At 54.7% G+C, this 25,856-nt stretch overlaps 9 protein-coding genes across 9 annotated transcripts; 4 read left to right on the top strand and 5 right to left on the bottom strand.

The window, feature by feature from the left end:
* Window positions 1-379: 379 nt before the first annotated feature.
* N656DRAFT_759278 (histidinol phosphate phosphatase H) lies at window positions 380-1,735 on the bottom strand. The gene is made up of 2 exons (XM_064813191.1): window positions 1,434-1,735; window positions 380-1,364 (listed from the first exon to the last, which is right to left on the bottom strand). The coding sequence occupies exons 1-2, from the start codon at window positions 1,593-1,595 to the stop codon at window positions 594-596; spliced, it is 933 nt and encodes a 310-aa protein (XP_064667177.1). The 5' UTR covers window positions 1,596-1,735; the 3' UTR covers window positions 380-593.
* Window positions 1,736-4,037: 2,302 nt separating this feature from the next.
* N656DRAFT_715576 (uncharacterized protein) lies at window positions 4,038-5,291 on the top strand (the record flags this gene model as incomplete). Its single annotated transcript, XM_064812054.1, has 1 exon — window positions 4,038-5,291. The coding sequence occupies one exon, from the start codon at window positions 4,038-4,040 to the stop codon at window positions 5,289-5,291; it is 1,254 nt and encodes a 417-aa protein (XP_064667176.1).
* A 72-nt stretch (window positions 5,292-5,363) lies between these two features.
* N656DRAFT_330227 (uncharacterized protein) lies at window positions 5,364-5,830 on the bottom strand. Its single transcript, XM_064809264.1, has one exon. It carries the CDS (start codon window positions 5,671-5,673, stop codon window positions 5,437-5,439), a length of 237 nt encoding a protein of 78 aa, XP_064667175.1. The 5' UTR covers window positions 5,674-5,830; the 3' UTR covers window positions 5,364-5,436.
* Window positions 5,831-13,135: 7,305 nt separating this feature from the next.
* On the top strand, window positions 13,136-13,871 carry N656DRAFT_329718 (uncharacterized protein). Its single transcript, XM_064809262.1, has one exon. It carries the CDS (start codon window positions 13,329-13,331, stop codon window positions 13,716-13,718), a length of 390 nt encoding a protein of 129 aa, XP_064667174.1. The 5' UTR covers window positions 13,136-13,328; the 3' UTR covers window positions 13,719-13,871.
* Window positions 13,771-14,985, bottom strand: N656DRAFT_330312 (uncharacterized protein). The gene is made up of 2 exons (XM_064809265.1): window positions 14,062-14,985; window positions 13,771-13,886 (listed from the first exon to the last, which is right to left on the bottom strand). The coding sequence occupies exons 1-2, from the start codon at window positions 14,517-14,519 to the stop codon at window positions 13,823-13,825; spliced, it is 522 nt and encodes a 173-aa protein (XP_064667173.1). The 5' UTR covers window positions 14,520-14,985; the 3' UTR covers window positions 13,771-13,822.
* A 2,154-nt stretch (window positions 14,986-17,139) lies between these two features.
* On the top strand, window positions 17,140-20,115 carry N656DRAFT_715888 (uncharacterized protein; the record flags this gene model as incomplete). The annotated part of the gene is made up of 3 exons (XM_064812087.1): window positions 17,140-17,488; window positions 17,545-19,910; window positions 19,972-20,115. 3 exons carry the CDS (start codon window positions 17,140-17,142, stop codon window positions 20,113-20,115), a joined length of 2,859 nt encoding a protein of 952 aa, XP_064667172.1.
* Window positions 20,116-20,157: 42 nt separating this feature from the next.
* N656DRAFT_330074 (uncharacterized protein) lies at window positions 20,158-21,505 on the bottom strand. The gene has a single exon (XM_064809263.1). The coding sequence runs from the start codon at window positions 21,028-21,030 to the stop codon at window positions 20,233-20,235; it is 798 nt and encodes a 265-aa protein (XP_064667171.1). The 5' UTR covers window positions 21,031-21,505; the 3' UTR covers window positions 20,158-20,232.
* A 177-nt stretch (window positions 21,506-21,682) lies between these two features.
* N656DRAFT_839039 (P-loop containing nucleoside triphosphate hydrolase protein) lies at window positions 21,683-24,409 on the top strand (the record flags this gene model as incomplete). The annotated part of the gene is made up of 7 exons (XM_064818890.1): window positions 21,683-22,035; window positions 22,092-22,268; window positions 22,407-22,508; window positions 22,571-22,592; window positions 22,669-22,738; window positions 22,799-23,651; window positions 23,708-24,409. The coding sequence occupies exons 1-7, from the start codon at window positions 21,928-21,930 to the stop codon at window positions 24,407-24,409; spliced, it is 2,034 nt and encodes a 677-aa protein (XP_064667170.1). The 5' UTR covers window positions 21,683-21,927.
* Window positions 24,410-24,534: 125 nt separating this feature from the next.
* Window positions 24,535-25,578, bottom strand: N656DRAFT_715603 (uncharacterized protein; the record flags this gene model as incomplete). The annotated part of the gene is made up of 2 exons (XM_064812058.1): window positions 24,535-25,278; window positions 25,354-25,578. 2 exons carry the CDS (start codon window positions 25,576-25,578, stop codon window positions 24,535-24,537), a joined length of 969 nt encoding a protein of 322 aa, XP_064667169.1.
* Between the last annotated feature and the right edge of the window lie 278 nt (window positions 25,579-25,856).

The following is a 25,856-nucleotide window of genomic DNA, read 5'->3' as shown; positions in this document are numbered from 1 at the left end:
GGGCCGGGCCCTGGCCGACGCCGCCAACGCCGCCCCCCGCCCCCCTCCAGACGCAGTAAGTTCTCCCTTTCTATTATTGCTTTTAGTGTACTTATGTTACTCACTCAAGTCCTAATAAATAGAATACTATAAACAAAAGGAAGGTCAGCTCCACTTCGCATTACACAAACTAGGTACGATGCTAATAAAGTTACAGTTGCGTAAAGCCGCCCAGCGGCAGAAGAAGAAGGCCGGCAAGGCCGCTGCCGCCGCCCAAAAGGCCGCTGCCCCTGCCGACGAGGCAACCGCCGCCGCCACCACCTCCTAGCCTACGGGCAGGGTAAGTAACAGAATCGTTTGCTGTATGGATTATGCTAACACCATGCGTCAGATAGAAGTTGAGGATCCGCGTGTGGTTTTGCCCTTCTTTTTTTTTTTCCCTCTATCGTTTTTGAAGGAGGATGGGGATTGCGCTTTTTCTTGTCTCTTTTTTCCCTCAGAAATCGAGATTATGTTGTTACCCTTTGTCCAATATGTGACGGATGCCACTCGTGACCAATGGGTTAAACCAACTTCATATGCTCTGATCATACTCGTTCAGTTCATCTGCCAGCTCACTCTAGCCTCAAGCTCGCCCGAAACTCGTCCAACGACACGCTCTTCTCAACCAGGTCAGCCTTGACACCTTCCCCGGCCAACCTTCTCTCAAGAGTCCAAACTTCTTTGACGCTCAGCCCCTCGAGATAGTCCAAGCCCCTCAGATAGTTCGTCGCCACCTGCGCAATGCCATGGCTGTCGTCGGACATGGTAAACTTGCCGCCCATCTTGACCCACTCCTCGGCAATCTCGCGCTTGGGGTACGCCTCGTCCAACCCCTTCCTCAACGCGCTGGTGTTACACTCCAGCCAGCCGCCGTACCCCCTGATGAGCTCCAGGTTCCTGACCACCCTCTCCCACACGCCGGGCCACTCCTCTTTGAGCGGCCTGCCGGGCCTTTCCGACAAGAGCCTGACGAGGTCGAAATGGCCGACCACCCTGGGCCGCAGCTCGGCGAGCATGCCGTGCTGCTCGTCAAAGTAGCGCTCGAACAGGAGCTGCTCGGAGCCGCCGCTGGCCTCAACGGCGCGCGCGTAGGTGGCGGCGTCCAGGTCGATGGGCACGCCCGCCGTGTGGTGCAGCGAGCCGACAAAGTAGTCGACGGCCGGGTGCGCGGCGAGCGAGCGCACCAGCGGCGCGTAGTCGGCCGGCCGGATCCACTCGCCTTCGAAGCCGATCAGGATGTGGATCTGCGCGGCATACTTGCGCTGCAGCCGCGCGGCTTCGGCCAGGTAGGCGTCGTGTCGCGGCATGAGCGCCGCCAGGGAGGCCGTTGGAGACGGGAGGAGCTAAAAGAAAAAGGGGGCGGGGTTAGTGCAAAGGTAATTTTAAGGGGTGGCGGGGTCCGCTCTACGAACTTCTTCCGGGTACAAATCTCTCAGGTCGGTGCGCGGCATGTGCTCTGTCAGTCCCATGGTCTTGTAGCCAATCTTGATGGCATGCAGGATGATGTCTTCAAGCTGGTCTTTGGCGTGGCCGGGGCAGAATTGCCCCGAGTGCGAGTGCATTGTGAAAGCCATTTTTGAAGGGTGTAGCGTGGGTAACGAGTGTATTTCGAGAGAGTGTTTCCCTGGCCTGAGTTTAATGGCCGGGATGAGTTTTCAGAATGTGAGATAAGAATGGAGCTCAGAGTTGGCGTCTCAGATAGCGAATGTTGCTGGGTTCGTGACTTGCTGTCAAACAAATGCTTCGGTATTGCAACCCTGCGAAAAACCCGGCAACAAACCCGATCGCGAGCCATACTTCAATTGTATTTTTGTAATGCCTTCCACTTATCGCCGGCGAGTTAAGGGGGTCGATTCTTAGCTTAAGAGATCGCCTCCCTCGTTTTATCGCTGAAATTGAGCTTTTCTGACCGTCCATTCAATAAATGAAAGAGGAAGGGACGGGGAAAATACTAGTAGATGAAGAGAATCAATTCTTTCTTGATACCTAGGTACTAGTAGTAACTACCGTTCAGCTTACAGACAGTTGGAGGTCTCTCAAAGTTGATTCCCGTTTCGCTCATCATTGACTCGTCAGCTGTCAACGAGTCCTAACCTAGCTTCCAATGATTAATCTAAATTGGTCCGGCTGGTTGTAGTTTTTGATCTGATTTCATGTTATTTTCGAAAGTTTTCAAGGGCGCTGGAAACTAGGGGTTGAGATGCAATTCGGATCTGGTTTTACTCTCTTCGTAGTCGGGTCTTACGCAGGTCTCATAGATTCAGTACTAGGATAGAGAATGATTAGGCAAGGAAAAGTTGTAACTTCACGAGATAATAAAGACATACTACTACCTATCTAGCCGGGAGAGGGGGACTGTCTGATGTTGCCGGGGCAACAAGAGGCAGTCCCACCGCCACAAGGATTCAGAAAGGAACTGCAATGAGGTGATACAGTAATGGTTCAGCTGCATTGCGAAAAGCTGTTCGTTCAGGTAAAGTACAAGTTTTCTTGTAATGTTATATGAAGACATGCCAGACAACCTAACTCACATGGGTGCCAGGTGTAGTACCAAAACAAAGAAGTTGAAACAACATGGGTCAGCAGAACGTTTCCAGATTCCCCTAAGCTTCACGCCTCCATCGTCTCAAAGCTTTCGCCCTGGATAGACGCGTACTGCATATGTTGCACCTAGAGATCATGATTCATGAATTGAAGTTCTTTCTCGACCTAGAATCCGTCCATCGGAGGAAATTTCTTGAAGGATACTCAATTCCAGGTTCCAATTACAGACTTACAGTACACCTTATTGTAGTGTCTGAGGTCCGAGGTCTCTCAATCAGCTTGGATGGAAGTTGGCTTCTCCTCTGACAGGGGTAGGGTCTAAAAGTCCAAACAGGAACTGTACTGTACTCCGTAAGGCTAGGCCAATCTGGCCGGGGGTTTCCTCAGCCTCTTATGACCCTGGACTCCTGCCAGGAACAGTAAGTCCGATTTTGTGATTCAGCCAGGGGTTATTTTTCTAGTATTTTCTCTCATCTAAGGACGTTCGTTGTCCCTTCAAATACTTGCCCAAGGGCCCCCTGAAGCTGAGCTCCAATCCAACCATCCGAACCAGTCGACGACTCAGACCACCTCAGTCAACAACACCTTAAGGCCCACGCAGGCGACAAATCTACCGTGACTGCCAGTAATTGCCGACATGTTGAAGCGACCAAGACAATATACACACAGATCGCGCCCCTTGGACCGCATACATGTTCGGAATGTTAAGATCAGGGCCTTACGCAAGTACGCAAAGGCGTCGTACGAAGAGATTGTCTATCGCATGCCTTATTATTCGTGGCGCCAGGTGCAGATGGCCTGTACTGGTCCGCTTACGCCGCACAAGGTTCGCGAATACAAACCCCTACCAAAGCATGCCCTGTTTTCCGCTCTTCGTTCTCTCCGTTGCAAACGCAAAGTCCGATTTCGTCGCATCAGCAACACCGATCCAAGCGGTACCTGCATGACCACGCGACGGAAACGTTTGCGGGCTCGGCGAAGACTTGGCCGGAGATAAGCCCTTCCACGCTTAGCGGCTGTTCCGTGCTGTAGGTATGTACTGTACAGTACAGGACTGTACATACATACCATACCTGCACCTGCCCTGACTATGTGGCACAGCAGTGACAGCGGCTTAAGAGGGTGAGTCAGGTCTCAACCTCACCAGACCGGATGACCAGTCTGTGACCCGTCTAAATAAAGTATAATTCGTCCCAAACCACCCCTCAACGGTCCGCGGTTTGCTTCATCAGTAAAATCATCCACAGGCCTCATTCTGTCGCCGGTTTTCTGCAACTCAGTCAAGAGATCACACAATGGGCCGTGATGAAGAACTTCAGGACGATTCCGAGCTGCACGCCGGCGCCTCATCTCAGCAGCCGACCCAAGACGCAGGCTGTAATGCTCCTTTGAGATCCGAGATACCACTGTGGGTTGCGGCAGCCTCAGGACGCAGAACACCGGACCTGTTGAAGCCCGCTCCCGTAATCAACATGTACGTCCTGAAGGGCATCGACGCCGACGATCAACAACAGAGAGACGACGAGGCCACCAAGACTGTGCGCGACATCCTGGCCGAAATCGACCCAACCACCGAGATATTGCACATTGACGAAGACACCCCCAGTGCCGGCGAGTGGGAGGAGCTTGGCCGCCACTTCACACATCTACGGGCCCTCCATGTCGACACCGGCTTTTGCGAGTACTGGATCGACGAGAATTTCCCTCTACACTGGCCGCTTGAGCTGCTGGTCATTGCAAGTGCTTGCGGGGAGACCATAACCTCCCCGGCCATTCTCGAAGGGAGAATCGAACACCTCGTCCTGTTGTTGACGTGTGGGCTTCGATTCGAAGGACCAACAAGCCGGGAAATGATGAAAAGTGCAGAGTCAATTTTCATCGCCCGTGACGATGATAAAGAAGATGCTGGCAAGGAAGGCGACTCAGAGGACTCGGGGGGGCTCAAGATCTATTCCATCCCGGACGAGTGGCGCAAGTGGCACCATCAGAAATACGGCAGCCAGCAGATCATCGATTTGTTCTCCGGCGCCGACGACACAAGCGGCCCTCCTTCTAAGATGACAAAACTGGAAATCATCGGCAACGATGCCATCGAGACCCTCACCAGAATGGCACTTGCCCACTTCCATCTCCTCACCGGACTCTCCAGCCTCACCCTCTGCTCCATCCACGACAACGACCTGGCCATCCTTCCCGGCGATTACTTTGCCACCTTCCTCCCCATGCTGTCGCGTCTCAAGGAGCTGCGGCTCACTGTTGACGACAACACACTATCCGCATTGCACCAGGCAATTTCCAAAACGCGGAGGTCAGGGTCAGGGTCAGGCACCCACGATAATGACACCAAATCTCATCACTTTGGATTTCTCCACGACTGCCTACCCCCCAACTTGGAAGCACTGCATTTCCGGGGACCCGTGACGCTGGCGCCAAAGCTGGGAGCTTTCACTGCGGCGCTTTCAGATCCTGCATGTCTGCCGTCGCTGCGGCGCATGAGCTTCGTGCTCGACCTGCCCTGCCGCGTGCTGGGGAATGGCAACCTGACAGCCCCATTGAAGCAGCTCCGCGCGGCCAGGCGGGCCTGTCGGACGCTCTGGGACGCGGCGGCCCGTCGCGGTGTTGTTGTCGAGGACCGGTGGTGGGATCCCTGGGTGGAGGTCTACAAGTTGCCTCATATTCCTGCCGTGGATGGGCGATGGGAGGAGTGTGGGTTGGATGATGACTGAGGTGCTGAAAAGGGCCTCTTGCCGCTATTTTAGATTGTGTGTCGTCAGCCCTAAACTAGAGGGAGCGCTCCTTCCGTCTGCGGGCAGGCGCTCGCGTGACCAGGCCAACCGCCCCAAAGCCTTCCTTCCCCTCTTCTTTCTCTCTTCAACAAACCATCCTCGTTGGATGGTGGATCGAGGTGCACCCAGCCCGAATATTCCACGCAAGGTTCCTTTCGATCGGGGCGCGGCACAGTAGCGTGTAGCAGCGCGCAGCGTCAAAGACGAGTTTTCCAACACCAGATTGCGAAACTGGCATCGGACACTGATGCACAATCGCAGCCAAGAGAGCTAGATTTCCTATCCTCTCACTCAGCCAGCCAGTGCTCCTCCTCCCCCGCATCGATTTTGTAAGTATCAATCTGACTTGTCTGCCGATCAATCCTGCTTGCTCTTACTATTGCAACTCACGGAGAAGATGAGAATGGTGGATATGATAGGTAAGCTCGCGGGAGCACCCGGGAGCATGGGAATGTAGTAAGAATGTAGTGATATTGCCTCAAGGTAACAAACAGAAGGAAGAATGGGAGCGCGAGAAGACTATTCATACACAAAAGAGAGGTTGCCACAATCAGGGTGAGCTTAATAGGGGTTTAGAGAGCCTCACTGACAGGGTTCAGAATACAACACTTACCTTCCCCTCACGCTAGTACGGACTTACCCAGAGTAAGACTCGCCGTGCATTATCCCATCAGCAGCCACAGCAAGCGCCTTGACCGCCGCCCGGGTTTCCTGCTGAGAGCCTGACGATCGTGTCGAGTGCTTCGCTAACCTTGGTATATAGAATAGATTATCATACGCTTCGCCGTATGTTGCCCCACTGCTTTGATCGTGACAGATGGACAGATGCTTACATTCAATCATAGCTCTTAAAACATGATCACTTGACGAGTACTATATGAGTGACGTCCCCTTTCCCACTTCCACCCCCTACGGGTAGTAGTACCATAGCGAAGTGGTTAACTGTGTAGTCAGGCAGTCACCACCACCGAGGCTCACAGTTCGATTCACAACCAGAACCCATTAAGCTCAAGATGGCTGGTTCCCGGTGTAACCGTTACCAGCCGGCGAGCCGCCAACGCCGCAATAAGCTACAGGCGCGGAGGTACCAGTAGCGCCAGAAAGAGAAGGCCGACTCCTCTGCCGCCGCCGTGCCCGACTCCTCCTCCGCCGTCGCCGCGCCCGGCCCCGCACCCGCCGCCGCTGAACAAGATTGTCAGCCCGGACAGTTATCCCATGAAGAACCAAGATGACATTATGGCGAAATTGGCCAACGCCAAGTTCATCACGGTTCTCGATGTAGTCGCCTTTCACCATGAGTGAGTGGCTCGTGGATCCCGGGGATCGCTGGAAGGCTTCCTTCGCCACAACGTACCACTGTACTCGATTTTAATTGACCTTCTACAACAGCAAAAGACGGCCATGCTGAAGGTCAACCGACGGAAAGGAAAGCGTTAGTCTTGGTCATACGTAGTACAAGTTCTTCCTACGATAGTGAAAATCGCCTCATTCAACGCAGTCAAGGAAGCGCTCTCCAAGCACACAACATTAGTCTACTTTTCGCGAAGTAATCCCCTCTGCATTGATGCTGACATTTCCCTGCACGGAATTGGCGCCGAAGTGTACCATCTCCCTGGTGAGCAACGAGCCATGGCTACCAGCTCTTCCCGGGACCAAGACAGCTAGCTCATCAACTCCCGAACCAAGTCCCTGAAATTCTCCTCTTAATACTATCGGAACTGCGCATGACTGGTAGAGCGTTTTCTAGTGCAGCAGGAAGGGCTTTGGAGATGCGCCAAATGGAATTCCGTTTTTACCCTCTTCAGTATGATAAAGTGCCAATCTCATCGCCGTCTTGTATCTCATCTGTGTGCCTTCGTGCCTCCGCCCTTTGACGACACCGGGAACGGTATGTCCGGCTGAAGGGCTCAAGTTTCGCGCTTCGTAGTTTGCAGAGGGCGCTAGTATTCCAAAGTTTGCTTCGTGACCGACCGATCGGGTATCCAGGGGTACGCGATGGACAGACGAGGGCCACCTCTTGCTAAAGAATAGTCCTTCTTTCTAGAGTTCTGTGGCAGCCAAACGGCAAATAGGAAAATCTGTCGAGCCGGATGTATCCCGATGGTGTTTGCAGCTCCTGCTAGCTGTTTGTTGGCCCTTTTCGCCTCGACGGACACCGCCCTATCAGAGGGGAGAAAGGGGGTTGGCGATGGTCGTTTAGTCGTCCCCCTGAGCGAGTCGTCGAGTCGGCAGCCCCATCGCAGCTCATCTACCCATACCACGAATCCTCCACACTCTTAAGCCCAACCAAACCTCTCAGCTCAGCTTCCCCTCACCTCCAGTTACCCCTGATGGACCGACATGGCGAGGTATCCAGGAAACGGTACGTTCCCACATCAACGATCGGATCGATTCATGGTCAGGGAACTCAATCGCACCATGAAGCAGGAGACACAAAACACATTCTTATACATCCCTATCTACCACAGTTCTCACTACACAGCCACCACGGTTGCGATTAGCCCACTCTGCCAAAAGAACCCCTTGCGTCATGAAGCACGCCATCTAATCAATACCAGACGCAAAGCCACAGACAGCCGCCCTCCCAAAACACAGCCTCGCCAGAAACGCCGGTTTAGCCACAAAAGAGCCGCCAGCGAGGGAAAAGGAGGCCACTGCGGGTACAGTAGGCTGTCTTGTCTGACATTTACAGCCAAAGCAATTGGGACTCCGGAAAGAACAGGGAAGCTGACAAAAGACGCAGCACGACCCATTCAGCCTGCGAGGCTAGCCAGCAAGAGATAGACAACACACGGCCTGACAAGGGGAAGAGTAGCAACAACCTTCGTGAAAGCGTTCCTCTAATCCAGCCAAGTTTCCGCGTCAGGTTTGATCCATCTCACGGGATTCCGAAACACAAGACGGCTCACGTCAGAGGACCAGATGGCTAAAGGTTCTCATGAAGCAATAGAGGACAGGTGATATGAACTATCATCTAGCCGTCTTTCCAGACGGGCAGCTGACGCGGGTATCAGTAATCGAGGAACAGACGACGAGAGGGCTGGTCACGAATCAGCTGGTGAGCGCTTACTCCCAGTTCACCGAATCCTCAGACCACATCAAACCGGACTAGGCCAAACACCAGCGCTCCCAGACAAGGGACCGGGATCAAGCTGGCAGCGAGAACAGAGGCTTCTTCTCGAAGCCTTCCCCGACAGGAAGGGTATCAACCCGTCCAAGCACGATCGCCGCCGGCCAAATCCGTCGGATCCATCTGTGCGCTCCATCTCGTCCACCGGCGTCTCCTGTCGTTGTTCCTGCATATCACCTGGTGCGAAGGCTGAAAAAACAGAAGAATAGAGAAGGAAACAGTGCCAGTGGGACGGCATGGCATGCATGGCAGGTCTTGCCGGAAGCATCCGATCGGGATGAACGATGGTTGATGGAACGAGGAGCACTGCATCCCAAGCTTCTCTGCATCTCGCCCGCTTGCATTGCCCGGCATCTGGGGTGCTGCATCTTCCGCTTGCTGATGGACAGGCAAGCAAACGCAAAGAACGGCTGGGAACGGACAAGGGGCAGCGGTGCTAAGGTCCTGATTCCTTCGTCCCAAAGCTCCTCATTCTCAGGGCTAACCCATCGGATCGGATGAGATCTGCATCGGATCTGGGGCGCCCACAGGGGTCCCACCGTTGCAGTGACTCTCCAGAAGGGGACACGATACGGGGAAATTGGAGGGTGGGTAGCGAGCAATGCAGACAAGCGCAGAGAAGGAAAAGAAGGCAAGGTAAACATGTTGAGATCTCCGATACTCTGCACTTTCCAATGCGACGGCGGGCTGATAGCAGCAAGTGGCGGACAAGAAAGCGTGGCAAGAGCGTGATCCCCTGTTTCTCAGGGTCACAGCATATCAGATGAACGGCCGTCTCCCGCCTTCCCCGTCCGTCGGCTCTTCCATGCGGTTGTGTAGTATTGAATGCTTGAATACCTCAGCGGTGGCTGGCTTTTCGCCTTTCTGTCCGTCCTGCAGTGGCAGACGAGCATTGGAGTCGGGATTCCCGACTGACATGCAGTCAGTCGCCGGCCACGGCAAAGAAGGTCGGCAGCTGGCCCTTGCGATTGACCCAAGCTCGCGGGTAGCGGATGATTGGATCGGCATGTGGACATTCTAAAACACGGATCTGGTCTGGGGCTGCCGTGTGTGGCTCCCCTGTCGACGACGCGAGAGCCTCACGGATTTAGCAGCCGTCTGTCCCAAACCGGATCGAGGACTTTTGTAGGGCTGATATGCGGCTTGATGCTGTTACGAGATACGGCAATAGCCGGCCGCCTCTTTTATCCCATTCGATCTAGGACAGAGAAAAGACCATTTTGCCACGTATGGAAATTCAGCGGGAAACCACACGCAAAAAAGCCGAGACCAGTGGCCGCATCAAGGAGGCAGGAACATGGCCAGGCGCCGGACGGCAGAGGGAAGTCGTTAACTACCCAGCCGTTAGGCACCGTCTGCGTTCCATGGAACAAACCAAGGACAACAAGTATCCGGCCTGAATCCTCACTGTGAATTTTCTCCACATGAGCCTCGACCCTGCAGAGGTAGTTGAGATGTCATAGCGGTAGGATGCAGCGTTTGAATGCAGGTCAAACGCCCAATCTCACGATGCCAGCCGCCTGGATACTTGCCAAGGCGACACGACGTCGCGATAGAATGGCAGGCTTCTAGAAGAAAGATGCCAATGATCTGCAACAAGGGCATCCTGACGGGCTCAGCTGTGTCTATCATGCGGCCATCGACCCTGCGGGCAAGACGGTCGAGGCGCACTGGGCGATATGTAGCCCTTGAGACGGCAGAATATCTCTGTGAACATGTTCTTTTCATGCATGGCCACAGGTGGGCCATGGGCTAGGGGAGGTGATTAGGGGGAAGAGCAAAAGTTCAGACGAAATCAGAAAAGGGGGCCCGAGCATATCGAAATCGGAGCCTATGATAGGTCATACAGCAAAAGAGATGAACGGCCGTTTGATCCACGGAGCGTCCGAATGACGTTATTGAATCATTGCGGGGATGGCCCTGCTGTCGCTCTCTTCAGTTGGCTGTGGTGTTCCCGCTGTCCAACGGCAGCGTCTGCAGGGCACGGCCGACTCAAAACATGGACTGTATCAGTCCAGGCCGACTACCGACCTCCAGCTCAGTCCTGAGCTCGCTATCACTTGCACTGTCACTTGACGACTGCAAAACCTGGAAGCCAGATGAATACCCAAGACGGGGTGCTGTGCTTGACCAGAGTGATAGCGCCGGTCACTTGACGTAGGGCGCAAAGATTCCAGACTCGGAAAATGCTTTGGTACCAGTGGAGACTAGAGCCATGGGGCAACGGGGATCTTGACCTAGGTTATCTGTCCTGTTCAGGATTGATCGTCTCGAGAGATAAACTCCGATGTTTTGGAGGCGTTCTGGGCAGTGAATCAAGACCCTCGGTGGGGTTATTGTTTCCGAACCTACCGCGGTGGATGGCAGTTGTAGTCAACACCCATCTCAGTCTCTCCCGGGTGGTATCCAGTTGTGAGTTGAAGCCAGCAACCTGCGATGAAGACAAGCGTTTGTAGGGGCGGTCTCCGGCTCACGAGTTAACATAGCTAGTTTTGAGAACTCTTGGGAATACCACCCAACCCAGCTTCCCCGCAAAACGCTTGAGCTTAAGCTTTGGGGGAGTGGCAAGCAACTGCCGTAGACGCTGGGAGGATGGAACCTCAGGCGGAGGATACTGCCCCACTAGGACTGCGCATGCGCCCGCCCGCTGCCACCTCAGCACGAGGCTGACAGGGAACACAGCAGTCAAGCCCGAGTCTCCGACTTTCTGCCCAGCCAGGGCTTGCCGCGACCGCGCTTCACCCTCAACGGTAAGCTAGGCTCGGCGCTTGACCTCTCCGAGCGCTCTTTATGTAGCCTGGGGCCTGTTCCTGGTGCTTTGCATGTCGAATGTCCCTAGACCATAGTAGACAGTTCACCTCCGCGCAGGTTGAGTTTGCAACTCAAGCCGAAGGGGCCAAATCCGCCACAGATCGTAGCAGCGACATATCGTTATGCCTTCCATGTGCCAAATTGTCTGGTCTGACTCTTTAGTCGCAGACGCTCAACTTCTAAACCGTGAATCTTCTGAGTTTCTGGTTTTACTGCGTTACGCAGCAGTAAAGCGAGTGTCTCTGTCAGTCTAGGAAACGGTCTGGCCTCTGTCTGATCGAGGTGGCCAATGTCACCGTAGCGACGCTCGATATTGCTGGCAATAAATCCAATCTAAACACCGCTCGCCACTTCCGGTGACATAGGCCTCGCGATGCTCCATAGGGCTAGACAGTCTGTTGCTAGACAAGATCATCGTCGGCAATGTAAAACCATGCCACGAGCTTAACCTGTCCGGCCTGTCTGGTCCAGATCGTATAGGGTCGGCTTCTGCTGAGTGCCTTCCTGGATAGAACGGCAGAGTGGCATCAGACGCTGCGAGAGTACCAAAACGTGGACCATGCCGGACTTCCCCAATCACTGAGGGCACATCTCACGCCTCACGGCACGTGTTCTAATATGCACGCCTGTCGTCTGCTCCGACGTCCCGACGTGATCGTCGCACATTCAAAGCCGTCTACTTGAGACAATGCCATTGGCGGCCCGGTAGCAGGTCATGTGAGCGATGCTGCTCACAGCTAACGGAACCCCTATGTGTTGGAGGTAGATGGGCGATAGGCGTCAATATGGGGTTGCACCACGCCACTGTCTTTTGACCGGGTTTCCTAGCTCACCGTACCTGCTTGTCATCTGCAGGTCAGGAACCATTGCGCGCCGGTGCTCCATCGAATGATCGCCATTTGCCGTCCCAATGCTGTCTTCATTTCTTAGGTAGATGTATACCGAACCCAGGATAACAGAGGAAGCACTACACTTTTGCTCCAGAAGACGTGCACAATAGCTGGCATCAAGGGATCTGCGACCTTCGAACCCGGGGCTCCCGAAGACAGAGGTCAGGAATCCTGAGATTGGCTACAATCCAGGGGTACCTTTTGTTGAGGGACCGGCTAGGCCAAGCAGGGTCCATTGACAGCAGCTGGATCAATGCCGGCATCTTGGCATGGGTTAATGTCGTGTAGAGTGCATCCATCACCATGAAAGGAAGGTGAGTCGACGAAAGTGAAGAGGTCCGGCAGACCAGCTTGACGCCTGACGCTATGCCGGGGTTGGTGTTTGTGGTTTCTGGCGCGCAGTGGAAAAGCGGTCCCCTTCCCGTACAGTACCGCGGGCAGCGTCAGGAGATTAATATATTGCCCCTGCCCCCCCTGTTGACCGATAGACAGCTTGTCTTCTCAGGGCGGGCACCTTGGGTAGCTTCGCTCTGGTGCGGCGTAGTAGATGCAAGAAATCCAAGATGCCAAATTGTGCCGCGTGGCAGGGGTAGCGGTAGGCTGTCCCAGAATTCAACATCGGCGTCGTATTGTCATCGCGGCACCCGGGCGGTGGGGTACAGCGGAGAGTTTTGGTCGGGAACTGCCGATGCTACCTGCAAAGGATGGGGCAGCAATGTTTCCCCCGCATTCGCATTGCCAGAGCGATTGCGATGTTGAGGCGGCGGCGAGCCGGCTGCCATGGTTGCGCTTTGCAGTCCCCAGACGCCGTTGGGAACAAAGTGTCCCCCACTTCCCCTTGCGGTTTAGGGTCAGAAGAACCTGAAAGTCTGCCCAGGAGTGAAACATTCTGGAAGGATTCACCCTGCCACGTGGAAGCCACGGCAGGAGACTAGCAATTTGTGCAAATCTTTCGCCAACTGAGCGAGCAAGCTTGACTGCTTTTTTCCGGGCCCAAGCGTCTGGATTTCTGCGAATATACGCTAATGGCCTGCATCTGGTTTATGCACTGAGCTGAAGATGTGTGCTTACTGCCGCGCCGTCCATTCACTTGGTGAACAGCGCATTGAACTGCAGGTCCACGTGTAGTGGACGGTTTTGTGGAACATGGGTAAGAATCGGACGGCAATTGCTTGGTTTCTGAGCGGACGGGGTTTCGGCGCACTCTCCAGTGATGGCGGGGACCTGCAGAAGTATGATTGGACAGATGCCCATGGGGAAGTCAGGGGTATTATGGGGTTGGCGAATCAGCGGTGCGTTTGGCGGTCACTGGTGTGGGCTGGATCTTGGATCGCTGTGGAGTTTCGGACCGTCAACCGAGGAGGATTCGTGCTGCGAGCCTGCGACTGCAAGATGTTGAGGGCCCCTGTCCTCGCCAAGCCATGCCAGATGCTTGCCAGCCAGCAACAAGTGTGTCATTCCCTTGTGTTGCGAAGTGCTGCTAGCAGTTCACAGTGGCCAGCTGATCGATTCGATTGCAATAGCAGATGCTGTTAACGATACTTACACTCGCGCATTGAGCAGTGACGGAAATCTCGGTTGTGATGGTGGATGTGGCGCCGTTGGGAGGCTGGTCTTGCGTGACCGGTCGGGCGTGTCGGTCAACGGCACTTGCGGAAGAGGGTCCCGCGCCGAGGGTCCGCCGGTACCAACTTTCCATGGTACCTAAGGCACGGTGCTAGTTAGCAACGTCGCCGGAGGTAATTCAACAACCCGGAGAGGGGCACTGATCATCACGGCCTCGGAGCCTCCCAATCAAGGTCGCAAAGAGGGGACAGCGAGGTGTGAGTAAGCTAGAGATGATCATCGCGCTCGTGGAAAACCATCATGGTTGACGGACACGCGTGCCATACAGGGGTCAAGACCCAAATGTTTAACAGCTGACCATATTGTTGAGAGGCTACGGTCGCTGGCGGAACGCAACAACCGTCGACAGATGATGCTGCATCGTGTTTTGGCGTGTGCAAACTGCAAAGCGGGAAGCCTGAATGCAGGTGTTGGAATTGATGAGGCTCTGTCTGATTGGCCCCTGGTCTTTCGATTTGTTTCAATTTGTGCATGTCGTTGAACTACTTCGTAGGTTTCGCTGCTATCTCGGTCGATAATTGACGACATAAGTTCTCCAATATTGGCCTGCCGTCCGTACCAAGCATCGAGACAGCCACAGGCGCAAAGCCCCATGACTGTGCAATATCGACTAACAAACTTTTTTCTCCGAGTTGTCGATTCTAGGAACGCACAGAGTTCGGAAGTTTCACCCTGGGCCAACCGGTTGGAGCGTTTTGCAGAAATTGACATTCTTACCCTGTCAATTGGTAAATGAATCCGTTGGATTTCAATGCTTCTCAATGCAACGGAGGCTGTTTGAGCAGGCAGGTCATGGGCTGAAGCAAGCAGAAATCACCTGATGGCAGCGGGAGAGTGGATGTTGATGGTGTTGTGTTGGCATCAACAAAGGCAGGAACCAGTTTATATGTCATTCCATGATATTTCCACGTCGTGTCGTTCGAAATGGTGGGCAGTGAGTTAGCTATACTGGATGGAAAGCGGTGGTTTGCTTGTCCTCGCGGATTGGTACTGAATGAAGAGAAAAATTGTTAAGCCGCTGCCCCACACAGGCGCTCGGCAAGAGCACCCATAGCTCGCAAGGTTATCTCGGTTAGTGTGTCCACTGCCAGGCCCCAAATGTCATCTGCCGGGGCTACTCAGTGCTAAGTAGGAAGTTGCAAAGCGTGGTTCGGTCTCAGGTCGTTTTGCAAACAAGTTGGGAGAAACTCGAAGCGGATACGGGGCCTTCGGACCACCCTTCAAACATCACCTTGCATACACTTACACACTAGATAAAATGATTCGACAAACATGGCAAGAGGCTTGTTATCGTTGCCTCCGCCCCCAGTACCATAACAGCAGGCACATATAATCACTTGCACGCAGTAACAGGCGTCCTATAGCAACCCTGATCTTGGTCAAACATGAACGGTTCTGCGTCGCGGTTGGTGACAACGGCAGGTCTTAAGCGATGGGTGCTGCTGGGCAGCACGACATGACGACATGGGTTACTTGCAGCTTTGTGTCGCGTCGCCTCGAATGTGCAGCCACAGGTTTGGTGTCCCGAAGCAGTAATCGATGAGTGAGTAATAAGAAGCCGATCTCAAGTTCTCAACGCCATGAGGTGACGGGCTACACTTTCCTCGGCGGCACTCTGGCCGAACAAGCCCAGCGCCAAGCCCGCTATGGACAGGGATGCTGCAGCCCTTCCCCTGTCAGCAGTGGCGCCTTCTCCGCCGCCTCCAACCGCCTCCAACTGTCAACAAATTTGTCAATTGTCGTGCCTGTGGAGAGACTGCCCTCTTCGCCATGCAACAACCGCCGAACGCAGCATCCAAAGTGGAGTGAACGAGGCTTCCCCTCCCTCCATTTCCAGGTGCTGACAGCACTGGTGAGCACTTGGCCAGCGTCAGGCGCACCATACCGTGCTGTAACTACCAGAGAAGGTGCTGCTAGGTAGCTACTACTGCTTCTGTCGACGGGTCCGGCGGGCGTGTCCACAGGGCGCCGTCTTCGGGGGCTCCAATCCATATTCAGAAATGTCCCGCTTCCATGCGAATTGCGATGCCTAGTGCAGAGTTGCTTCTCCACCAAGACCAGCGTTATGACCCCCTGCCCATCTGGATGGCTAACCCTGTCTTGCCCTGTTGCGTGAAGCTTCCTGGCGGGTCGAAAAAGAGGGCCATATATCCTCACGCAGACCCTAAAGGTGAGGTTTCCCCAGAAAATCCGCTTCTCTCTCGCCCACACAGTCGATTCGCCCCGCGCCCGCACACCTTGCCTCCCGTCCCGCCGCTTATATTGCTTCCTCAATATAAACTTAATCCTCGATATTGTGCTGGACCAGACTGAAGCGCCTCTATCGCCAATCGCAGCCGACCTCATCGGCAAGCTCGCTCGCAGTTTTCCTGCTGTGTATGCACGCCAAGCAGACATTACACACTCTCACAAAGTGCCCTGGGAGAAGCAGGAACAGCGCCAGAAAAATTACCGATTCGTTCCCCTGTTCGAATCGGGCATCCCTTGGCCCTTTTGGCACCTCCCGTCCGCTCCGTCCCCTCTCCAGCACTATACGGCAATCGCGTGAGGGTTTGGCGCTGTGAATCTGGCTCTGGGGAGCATCTCGACTCTGGACTCACCTTTACTGGGGACGATCTTGTACCTCAGGTTGCACACCGCTAGGGGAGCTCGGAAGGGGTGTGTGTGAAAGAGAACGCCCGGCAACGTGAGCCAGGCCAAGCCGTTCTTTGCTCTCGATCCGTTCTCCGTACGTTGAAGATCCCATCCTTCCCTGTCCTCCACGTTCTCGACAAGACCCGTTTCCATCCCGTGTCCCCCTGTCTGTCGGCTGGGCCGCTTCCACTCCCCCTCCCCCAACCCCGCCATGCGGTAGCTGGTACTGCATCTATCGTGCAGATGGCTGTGCCGCCTTCTCTCACAACCGCGTTGATCACCTCCCATCTTTTTGGTGTCTGTCAATGCTATCTGACCTACCATCAATGCTCATGCCCCTGTCGTTCACCTTTCCGTACAAGGAAGCTGACTTTCGGTCCGTCTAACTACCGTTCTCCAGCCTGGGTCCGGTAGCCCGAACTCCATATTTCCGCCAAGGGCTTGGATATAGATACCTCGCACCTCCCATCATCGTCGCCGACACCTCTCACCTGCGGGTCTCACCTGTCTTCAGCAGCATAGACGTAGTCGAGCTTCAACCAACTACCCGCATTCGCTCGAAGCCGCCCGTCTACACATGTTCTAATTCGTGGTCTTGACGACCCCCCTTATTAACTAATTCAACCTTGCTCTATCCTCGTCACTCGAACCCTCATCCTACCAGTACTCAACTCACAGTTGGAAGACGTTGCTCGATATGTTGTCGAACCCGCTCCACCGGTTTTCCCCCTACCACGCGATCCCTTCCGGCGCGCTTCTGTCGGGCGGTCATGTCCCTTCCAGTCACCTCCACGCTGCCGGCCTTGACTCCCTAGCTCCGGGGTCCCATTACGCCCTTCAGCAATTGCAGCAACACGTGGGTGTCCACAACCCGCACCTCGCCAGAGCTGGGCCGCAACAGAAGCATCGCCAACACCCTTATGGACCCGCCGCCAGAGCTGCCGGAGCAGCGGGCCCCATCCGGAGGAGAATCAGCAGGGCGTGTGATCAGTGCAACCAGTTACGGACAAAATGCGATGGGCAACATCCCTGTGCTCATTGCATTGGTGAGTTTGTCCGCAATTCCTTGACGAGGTCCCGAATCTCTTTCTAATCAGGGCAGAATTCCAATTGGGCTGCGAGTACATCCGGGAGCGTAAGAAGCGCGGCAAAGCTTCCAGAAAAGACCTTGCCCAGCAAGCTGCCGCGCAGGCCGCTGCTGCTGCCGCCTCCCAGAACGGACAAAAGTCTGAAAGCCAAGCAGGCGAAAACAGCCAGTCAGCAGACAGCCGAAGCGATACAGCCAGTACCACGAAGCCGTCGGTGTCCACGGAGCAACAGTCAAACTCGGATAAGAGCCTGAACGAGATTCCCGAGGATCCTGTCAGAGGCCAAAGAACGGGAAGCATGGACAGTCTAGGGGATTTGGGGTCTCACCAAGGTCAGATGACGAGTCATCCTGGGACACTAGAGAGAGACCACCTGGACAGCCCGACTGCTCTCGATCTCAATGGATATGGCGCTATTCACCCGGCATATGACCGCCAAGTGATGAGCTCACACATGATGGGCGGTGCGCCACACACGTCTTACGCCTCCAACCAGGGCAGCATGTCAAGCTATCCCGATCTGCCGTATGCGTTGCAAACACAGAGCCCCACGGGCTACTCGGCAAACGCCTCGAACGGGTTCCGCCTCGGCAACAGCCCCCTGAGCGCCTATCCGATGGGTGGCGAGACCACCTCTCCTGGTTGGATGAACATGTCGTCGCCGCCGCCTCAGTTTGCTTCCCATGTGCCCCAGAACGGCTATGGCCATTCGCAGCTGCGCTACCCCGTTCTGGAGCCCCTGGTGCCACACCTGGGCAACATGATCCCGCTCTCTCTCGCCTGCGATCTCATTGACCTCTACTTCGCGAGCTCGTCATCGGCCCAGATGCACCCCATGTCGCCCTACGTTTTGGGGTTCGTGTTCCGAAAGCGATCCTTCCTGCACCCTACTAAGCCTCGCCAGTGCCAACCAGCCCTCCTAGCAAGCATGCTGTGGGTTGCTGCGCAAACAAGTGACGCTCCGTTCCTGACGAGCGTCCCTTCGGCGCGCGGCAAGATCTGCCAGAAGCTGCTGGAGCTGACCGTCAGCCTCCTCAAGCCGCTCATCCACACGCCCTCGGAGGAAGCCTCGCCCGTCTCGAGCCCCATCGTCGACGGCGTAGCGCTTGGGGGCCTCGGTGTCGCCCTTCCCGGTTCTATCAGCATGGACGCTCTGACTGGCGAGTCGGGCGCCTTTGGCGCTGCCGGGACTCTTGACGACGTAGTTACCTACATCCATCTGGCGACGGTGGTGTCTGCGAGTGAATACAAAGGCGCTAGTCTCCGGTGGTGGAACGCTGCATGGTCGCTCGCTCGTGAGCTCAAGCTTGGGCGCGAGCTGCCTCAGAATGCCCCGGCGAGCCGTCAAGGCGGTTCAACCGATATGGACGGTGAGGACGGCGCGGAGATGGGCAGTGTTCCTGGAGTTGTTACCGAGGAGGAACGGGAGGAGAGGCGACGGATCTGGTGGCTCGTCTACATCGTCGACCGCCACCTGGCGCTGTGCTACAACCGTCCACTCTTTCTTCTCGACATTGAGTGCGAGGGGCTGCTCCGGCCCATGGATGAGCTTGACTACCAGAATGGCAATTTCCACGCTTACACGGACCCTAACGTGCTGGCCTCGGAGCCAGAGTCCGCCCAGAATCTCCGGGGTCGCGGTCCTTCGTTTGAATGCACCGGCCATAGCATCTTTGGCTACTTCCTCCCCCTCATGACCATCCTAGGTGAGATCGTTGATCTGCACCATGCAAGGAATCACCCACGCTTCGGCGTTGGCTTCCGACCGTCCCGTGAGTGGGATGACCAGACAGCCGAAATCACACGCCACCTTGAGGTGTATGAGCAAAGCCTCAAAAAGTTCGAGCAGCGTCACCTCAGCCTCAGCGCGCAAGCGCAGGCCGCCGACGAGAAGGCTGCCGAAGCCGCTGGCGTGCCCACGGCCAACGACCTGCCACACGACATCGGCACCCCCTCGGTGCACAGCGTGCACAGCGTGCACACCAACTCCAGCCGCATGACCGAGAGCGACATTCAGACTCGCATCGTCATGGCGTATGGGACCCACGTCATGCACGTATTGCACATCCTGCTCACGGGCAAGTGGGACCCCATCAACCTGCTCGACGACAACGACTTGTGGATCAGCAGCCAGGGCTTCATCACGGCCACGGGCCATGCCGTTTCGGCCGCCGAGGCCATCAGCACTATCCTCGAGTTCGACCCGGGTCTCGAGTTCATGCCCTTCTTCTTTGGCATCTACCTTCTCCAAGGCTCCTTCCTCCTCCTCCTCATCGCCGACAAGCTCCAACTCGAGGCGTCGCCTAGCGTGGTCAAGGCCTGCGAGACCATCATCCGCGCCCATGAAGCTTGTGTTGTGACGCTCAACACTGAGTATCAGGTGTGTATAAACTGACTTGAAATTGAGTCCATTGAGATGATATGATGCTGACTACTTGCAGCGCAACTTCAGCAGAGTGATGCGCAGCGCCCTCGCTCAGGTCCGTGGCCGCGTGCCCGAGGACTTGGGCGAGCAGCACCAGCGTCGCAGGGAGCTTTTGGCCCTGTATAGATGGACTGGCGACGGGACCGGGTTGGCGCTGTGAATCTACTACCCTCTGTTCTTTCCATTTGTGTCGTTGAGAGCACTAGCAACCCCGTTTTTGGTTTGGTGTTTTGCTTTTTGGGATCTGTACAACGCTCTTCTGGCTTTTGTTCATTTACTAATGTGCATACACGATTTGCGAACTGGGCAGGCTTGGTCGGCTGGTTTGGTTCGATATCCCTCCCCCTTTGGCTTGGCGTTTAAACTTGCTGGTTCTACTTGGGTTTTGATTGGTTACCTTATTTTCTTTTCCTTGTACGGAGGGAGTCTTGGTGATATGGGGGCGGCTCTTAAAAAATGAAAATGGTGCAAGTAGCCTGGCAAGGCAATGATTTAAGGTTGTCTGGCGGGTATACGAAAGTGTTTTTCCTGGACGGCTGGATAAGCAGAACCAGAGGAATTGAACGAACGGCTTTGGGTGGCGGGATATGGAGCGTCTGCTCTGCTTTTCGCTTACTATACATATATGAGGACATGGGCGGTGGTGCCGTTGGCTTGTTTGCAGAGTTCCCGGCTTGCCTTTGGGTTTCGGTTTTGGATGGATGCAAAATCTCTTGCTTCTGTTGGCGAGAGGTAAAAGATGCCTCAGGTGTGGTAGATACTCTTGGGTAACTTGCTTATACAAATAAGTATATGATCTGGATTCCACAGTCCTCTCCTCTGTTTTCTCTCTGAGCAATTTGTCCGTCATTGCAGGGATATGTCTGGTCCGTTGAACATAGCTTGTATTACGAAGCGTTCTTGGAAAGCTGTTCTGAGAAGCATACCATGTGTTTATGCCGTCCTTGAGTACTCGACAGCTTTGGGGAGCATTGACAAGATTGACTGACAACCAGCGTGTATGCCAGATGCCATTCTCTTCACCCCACATTGTTCGCTTGATCCCCTCAACGCCAACAACTTCACAACACATCATGTACCAAGAAAACAAGAGGGTTGAAGGGTATTGTATCTTGAACGGTCAAAGCATGGATCGACGGTAGGTGTTTATGGTACAAGTCACTGAAGAAAAGAGGAGGAAATACAGACATGATGGACTCGAAGATTATCACCACTCTCAGACACAAGGTGAGGTACCTCAGCAATCGAGACCTTGAGCTTGGATACACCTGGTTGGTAAACCAAATTAGCCCCCAAAGAAACCAGTAACAACTACGTTGGCACCATCACGGTGAAAACCCGAACTTATGGTTGGGCCGTGACCGAATCGTGAAATGTTCCCTGTTGGTGTGGGCGGTGGTCTGACTGTATCAAGATTTTGAGTGATCTTGGAGGTGCGGATCAGAACCTGTAGGAAATTGTAATATTCTTTCAGTACTTAATGTTCACCTTGCGGTAGTTGACTTGTACAAGGTTCTAAAGCACACAAGAGTTAGTCGAATAAAACACAACTGTTTGGGAAGTGTGTACTTCACTACTTACTGCTCCTCGAATTGGTGATGATCTGGCTGGTGTATCGCGATGTTTGGCAAGACTCGGCCGCACCAAGATTAGATGGTTTTTCTATTGGATTATTAAAGCTTGAGCTTTCCCTCAAAACTTCTTTCTGGCAGTGCTTGTGTCGCTCCTTCCCGCCACTTGTTTCTTCGCTAACTGAAGCAATCGAATTGAGACTTCCCTCGGACCTTCGTTCTGGCCTTGCTTGTGTCGTTCCTTCCTGTCTTACTTCGCGGACAGCTATGTCGCTCCGAGTTCGACGTTTGGGTTTGTACTCTCCAATCCAACTGGCGTGGCATTTTTTTCCCATTCCTCTTACCCGTACTTTCCCCCCAGCCTTCGACTTGAACCCTCCAACTCTCTGTATAAGGCCAAGATGGGAACCTCGTCTCAAAGGCAGTCGATACTAGGAGGACTAGGAAACCACGTCTACCTAAAAAAGCAAAACAGTCTGCGCATGCTTGGCATTCCCGTCGGCGTGCAGGTAAAAAACGCCCACATGGGAAGCCGTCACATCGGCAGAACCTAACTTCTCTGTAGATCATCGTCGTTGGCGAGCAATCTTCCGGCAAGAGCTCCCTACTCGAGCGCCTGACTGGCTGTTCTTTCTTGCGAGGTCAAGGAATCGGCACCCAATACATAACGAGCGTCAATTCCCAACATCAGGCGAGTTGTGAAGTTGTCATCTCCATCATTCCAGGATCACAAAGAAGTCCGGTCGAAAAAGGAGAAGCTGCAGGCTTTTCGTAAATGGGAATCAGGTAGAGTCAGTGAGGGTAGGCTCGCCAGCCTTATTGAAAAACTGAGCTTCCATTATTTTCTGACATGCGGGACAATGCTCAATTTAATTCCTAGGCTGAGAAGCTCACGGGGATCCGCTTCGACAAAACCCCATCGGAGAGCAATCTGCCTATGTTGAGCAGTGACACCTTGAAGGTCCCTTTTAAGGGACCCGAGGTGAGTTTTTCTTCTGAATTACCAGGCTGACAATAGCACTGACACCGTAGCAGGAGCCTTAGCTCACTTTCAATGACATTCCTGGTGCCTGTGTCGTGACCGAGGAAGGCGAGCTTCCACCCTGGACAGTTTGTGGCCGCATCTAACAGGGGTGTTGTAGGCCACGTTAAGGAGGAGAACAAGTTGGTATTTGAGAACCTCTGCAAAATCTTGAAAAATGAGAATGTCATGTGAGACCACACACGATCCTAAACCCTGCTCTTGCTCATAGTAATAACCGCGTTTCTTAGAATCCTCGTCGTCATGTCTTGTCTTGCTATCGGGAGCACGGACAACATCCTGAAGGTTGTCAGGGATGCTGACCCCGAAGGCACTAGGACAATCGGCGTACTGACTAAAGCCGATCTTGTCCACGATAAGGACGTCTTCCGGACGCTTCATGAGCTCGTGAGCGGCAGCTCCTTGCCGCTGGGCTATTTCGTTGTACGCAACCGTTGCACCGGCGAAGATAGTCTCAGCCTGGATCAGTGCAAAAATAAGGAGAGACAGCTCTTCCAGAAGCCTGAGTGGGCAGCAATCGCAGCGTTGCGGCGCACGGGCGTAGATACGTTGCGAAATGAACTCCGGCGCCTGGTCGCCAACCTTGATAGGCAGGAGCTGCTGAGACAGAGCATCAAATTGACGGGGCAGCTGGAGGACAGCCGCAAGGCCTTGGAGGAGATGGGCCCTCCCCGTAACCTTCCAGCCAGCCAGCGGGAGTACCTCACCCTTCTGGCGTGCCGTTTTGAGGAGATCACCCGCAATGCGCTCCAAGGACGCTATGCCAACGCTGTCTTCAGTCAGGAGCCCGGTCTAAAGCTAATTGATCAGGTTGTCACCCTAAATCACGGCTTCTCGAGTTTGATGGCGGAGAAAGGGCATACGGCAAGGTTCCAGACCGACCTTTTCCAGGTCTCGGTGAGCAAGGCCGTTGAGGAGTACGAGACTGCGCTGGCCAATCTTTACAACGTTGTTTCGGAGTATCCAGAGCTTAGGGGCATTCTTCCGACGAGCAAGCTCAAATGCGCTGGCCCGTCTGGCCAATCGATCGCGGAGCACATGACCACGGTATACAAGGAGAAGAGAAGCCCGGAGCTCGGGACTGTAAGCTTTTGAGCCGTAGCAGCAGGCTGACCTCTCGAGCTAACAGTATGGCGCAGTTAGGCGAAAACCTTCTTGGCGCGCTGTTCAGAGAACAAGCGAAGAAGTGGGGTTCCATTGTCGATGGGCATATGGGAGCTATGATTGTCACAGTCCATGGCTTCGTGAGGAAACTCGTCGAAGTCGTTGCTGGAGATCCGCGAATCCGCAAAGAAATTTGGGGAACCATCCTCTTAGACAAGCTCCTGGAGCAATATAGACGGGCCATTCGTCACGCCGATTTTCTCATCGACGTCGAGTTGAACAGTCTGCCTATGGCTGTCGAGCCTTTCCATGAGACCTATTTCGGCGGAGCACGCGCGATGCGGCTGGCCGAAGGAACTCAGGATGCATCAGCGACAGCTGACCAGCAAGTTATCAAGCCGGGAGCGGTTTACCCGGTGACAGGTAAAACAGATGCCGAACAGGTTGCGGAGGACATGGATGACGTTCTGAGGAGCTACTACATAGTCTCGCTCAAGCGGCTAGTAGACGCCGTTTGCAGGCAGGCGATCAACCATTTCCTGCTTAGGGGTCCCGAAAGTCCGCTGCAAATCATCCGACCAGCCACAATCGCCCGGTTGAGCGACGACCAGTTGAACCAGATTGCGGGCGAAGACAATCCGACCAAGGGAAGGCGGGAGCATCTGAAGTCCGAAATCTTCAAATTCGGATATGCCGTGAAGGAGCTCAGGGATTGGATGGGAGAGGAGGAGGTGTGATGATGCCTGGACGCGAGGTGAGATCGAATCTGCGAATGTCGAAGGAGCCGTTCTTTCAAGGTTAGATTCAGCCTGTAATAGATACCTTGGTCCGACGCCGCTGAAATAGCGACGTATCAAACAAATCAGCTTCCCCCTTCCAGCTCGGCCATCCTCTCGTCCAACCTCCTAGCCATATCCGCCTCCACATCGTCCCCCTCCTCTCCAACTTCTTCAATGCCCCTCCTTCTCAGTTCCTCCTGCACCATCCGCCTCGTAAGCATTCCCTTGCCCTTCCACCCCTTAATCGGCTCCTCTTCGCCCCTTATCTTCCTCCCCCACCCCTCAATACTCCTCATGCCCACAACCAAGAAACCCAACTCCTCTCTGTCGACATCAAAAACCTCCCACCATTCGCACTCGGGCATCTTGGCGCCCACGTCGCGGGCGGCGTTGTAGATGGCCGCGACGGCGAGCGCATTGGGCTGGCTGGTGCAGTAGAGCATTTGTGGGGAGAGCACCGCGGCGTTGAGGTAGGCTAGGGCTCGCTTGGCGATCGTCTCCTTGGGCATGTTCAGAAAATCGAGCGCCTGCAAATAGGTGACGGCCAGCGGGTGAGGGAGAGCAACGTGCGTGTTGAAGGACAGGGCGTAGAAGACGCGCGCCTCGATGGCCAGCAGGCGCGCGTGGAACGACTGATACTGCGATTCCGACAAACAATATTTTGGCGGGTTGTTCTCCGCCGCGGCCGCGGCCAGGGGCTGGTGAAGTGGGTGGAAGAAGGTTGAGGCTGGGGATACGAGGTAGGCGTAGACGTTGCATACGTCTCTCGGGGAGCGTGGGGAGGCGGAGAGTTTGGCGGTTAGGTACATGGCTGCTGCGGAGACATCCTGCGATTTCTGTTAGACAAAGGCCGGGAGGAAGACGGGAGGTTGCTGCCAAGAGGATAAGAGGGGAAGGGTTACGCTGAACTCATGTGCCATCAACGGCTCGACGAGCCAGTACCGCGCTAGGAGGACGTTGGCTTGTGCCGTGATGGACTGCGGCAGCTGGAGGAGGATGCCGGCGGCTTGGGTGAGGCATTGCGCCGCAAAGAAGATGGCGTCTTGGAGCTCGAGCGGGAGGGCGCCGAAGGAGCGCCGCTGGAATAATTGCTCTGGCGTGGCCAGCGGGTTCGTCATGTGCGACATGTTGGCCGGTTCTGCTGTGAGCTTGGGAATTAGATCTCTGGTTGAGGTTGGTTGAGGTGAGCATGTGTTTGGGTGGCATGGCCCCGCCAGACAGAGATGTGCGATTGGCGGGTGTGACCTGACCAATGCCGAGTGGGTCTTCTGTTCCCCGCTCAGGCGCTCTGAGTCTCTGACCGCAAGCCGTGACCCCTGTCTGGTCAACAGGCGGGGGGAGACTGGTCAGGTCAACTTACAATACAACCCTTGTTTGTTTATTAGCGCGGAACTCAGGACAGGGG

The sequence above is a fragment of the Canariomyces notabilis genome (assembly GCF_033297395.1).
Source record: "Canariomyces notabilis strain CBS 508.74 unplaced genomic scaffold N656scaffold_24, whole genome shotgun sequence".
NCBI classification, from domain to species: Eukaryota; Fungi; Ascomycota; class Sordariomycetes; order Sordariales; family Chaetomiaceae; genus Canariomyces; species Canariomyces notabilis.
The sequence above is the reverse complement of the archived record's forward strand: the minus strand, read 5'-3'. Positions and strand labels throughout refer to the sequence as shown.

What these genes read in the sequence shown, in the direction of transcription:
- N656DRAFT_759278 (XM_064813191.1), bottom strand. Translation starts at nt 1,595, where the DNA reads ATGGCTTTCACAATGCACTCGCACTCGGGGCAATTCTGCCCCGGCCAC. An exon ending in GAGATTTGTACCCGGAAGAA is followed by an intron (nt 1,365 to 1,433) that starts GTTCGTAGAGCG and finishes TTTTTCTTTTAG; the next exon opens with CTCCTCCCGTCTCCAACGGC.
- N656DRAFT_330227 (XM_064809264.1), bottom strand. Translation starts at nt 5,673, where the DNA reads ATGCGGGGGAGGAGGAGCACTGGCTGGCTGAGTGAGAGGATAGGAAAT.
- N656DRAFT_329718 (XM_064809262.1), top strand. Translation starts at nt 13,329, where the DNA reads ATGGGTAAGAATCGGACGGCAATTGCTTGGTTTCTGAGCGGACGGGGT.
- N656DRAFT_330312 (XM_064809265.1), bottom strand. Translation starts at nt 14,519, where the DNA reads ATGTCAATTTCTGCAAAACGCTCCAACCGGTTGGCCCAGGGTGAAACT. An exon ending in GACCCCTGTATGGCACGCGT is followed by an intron (nt 13,887 to 14,061) that starts GTCCGTCAACCA and finishes ACCGTGCCTTAG; the next exon opens with GTACCATGGAAAGTTGGTAC.
- N656DRAFT_330074 (XM_064809263.1), bottom strand. Translation starts at nt 21,030, where the DNA reads ATGATGTGTTGTGAAGTTGTTGGCGTTGAGGGGATCAAGCGAACAATG.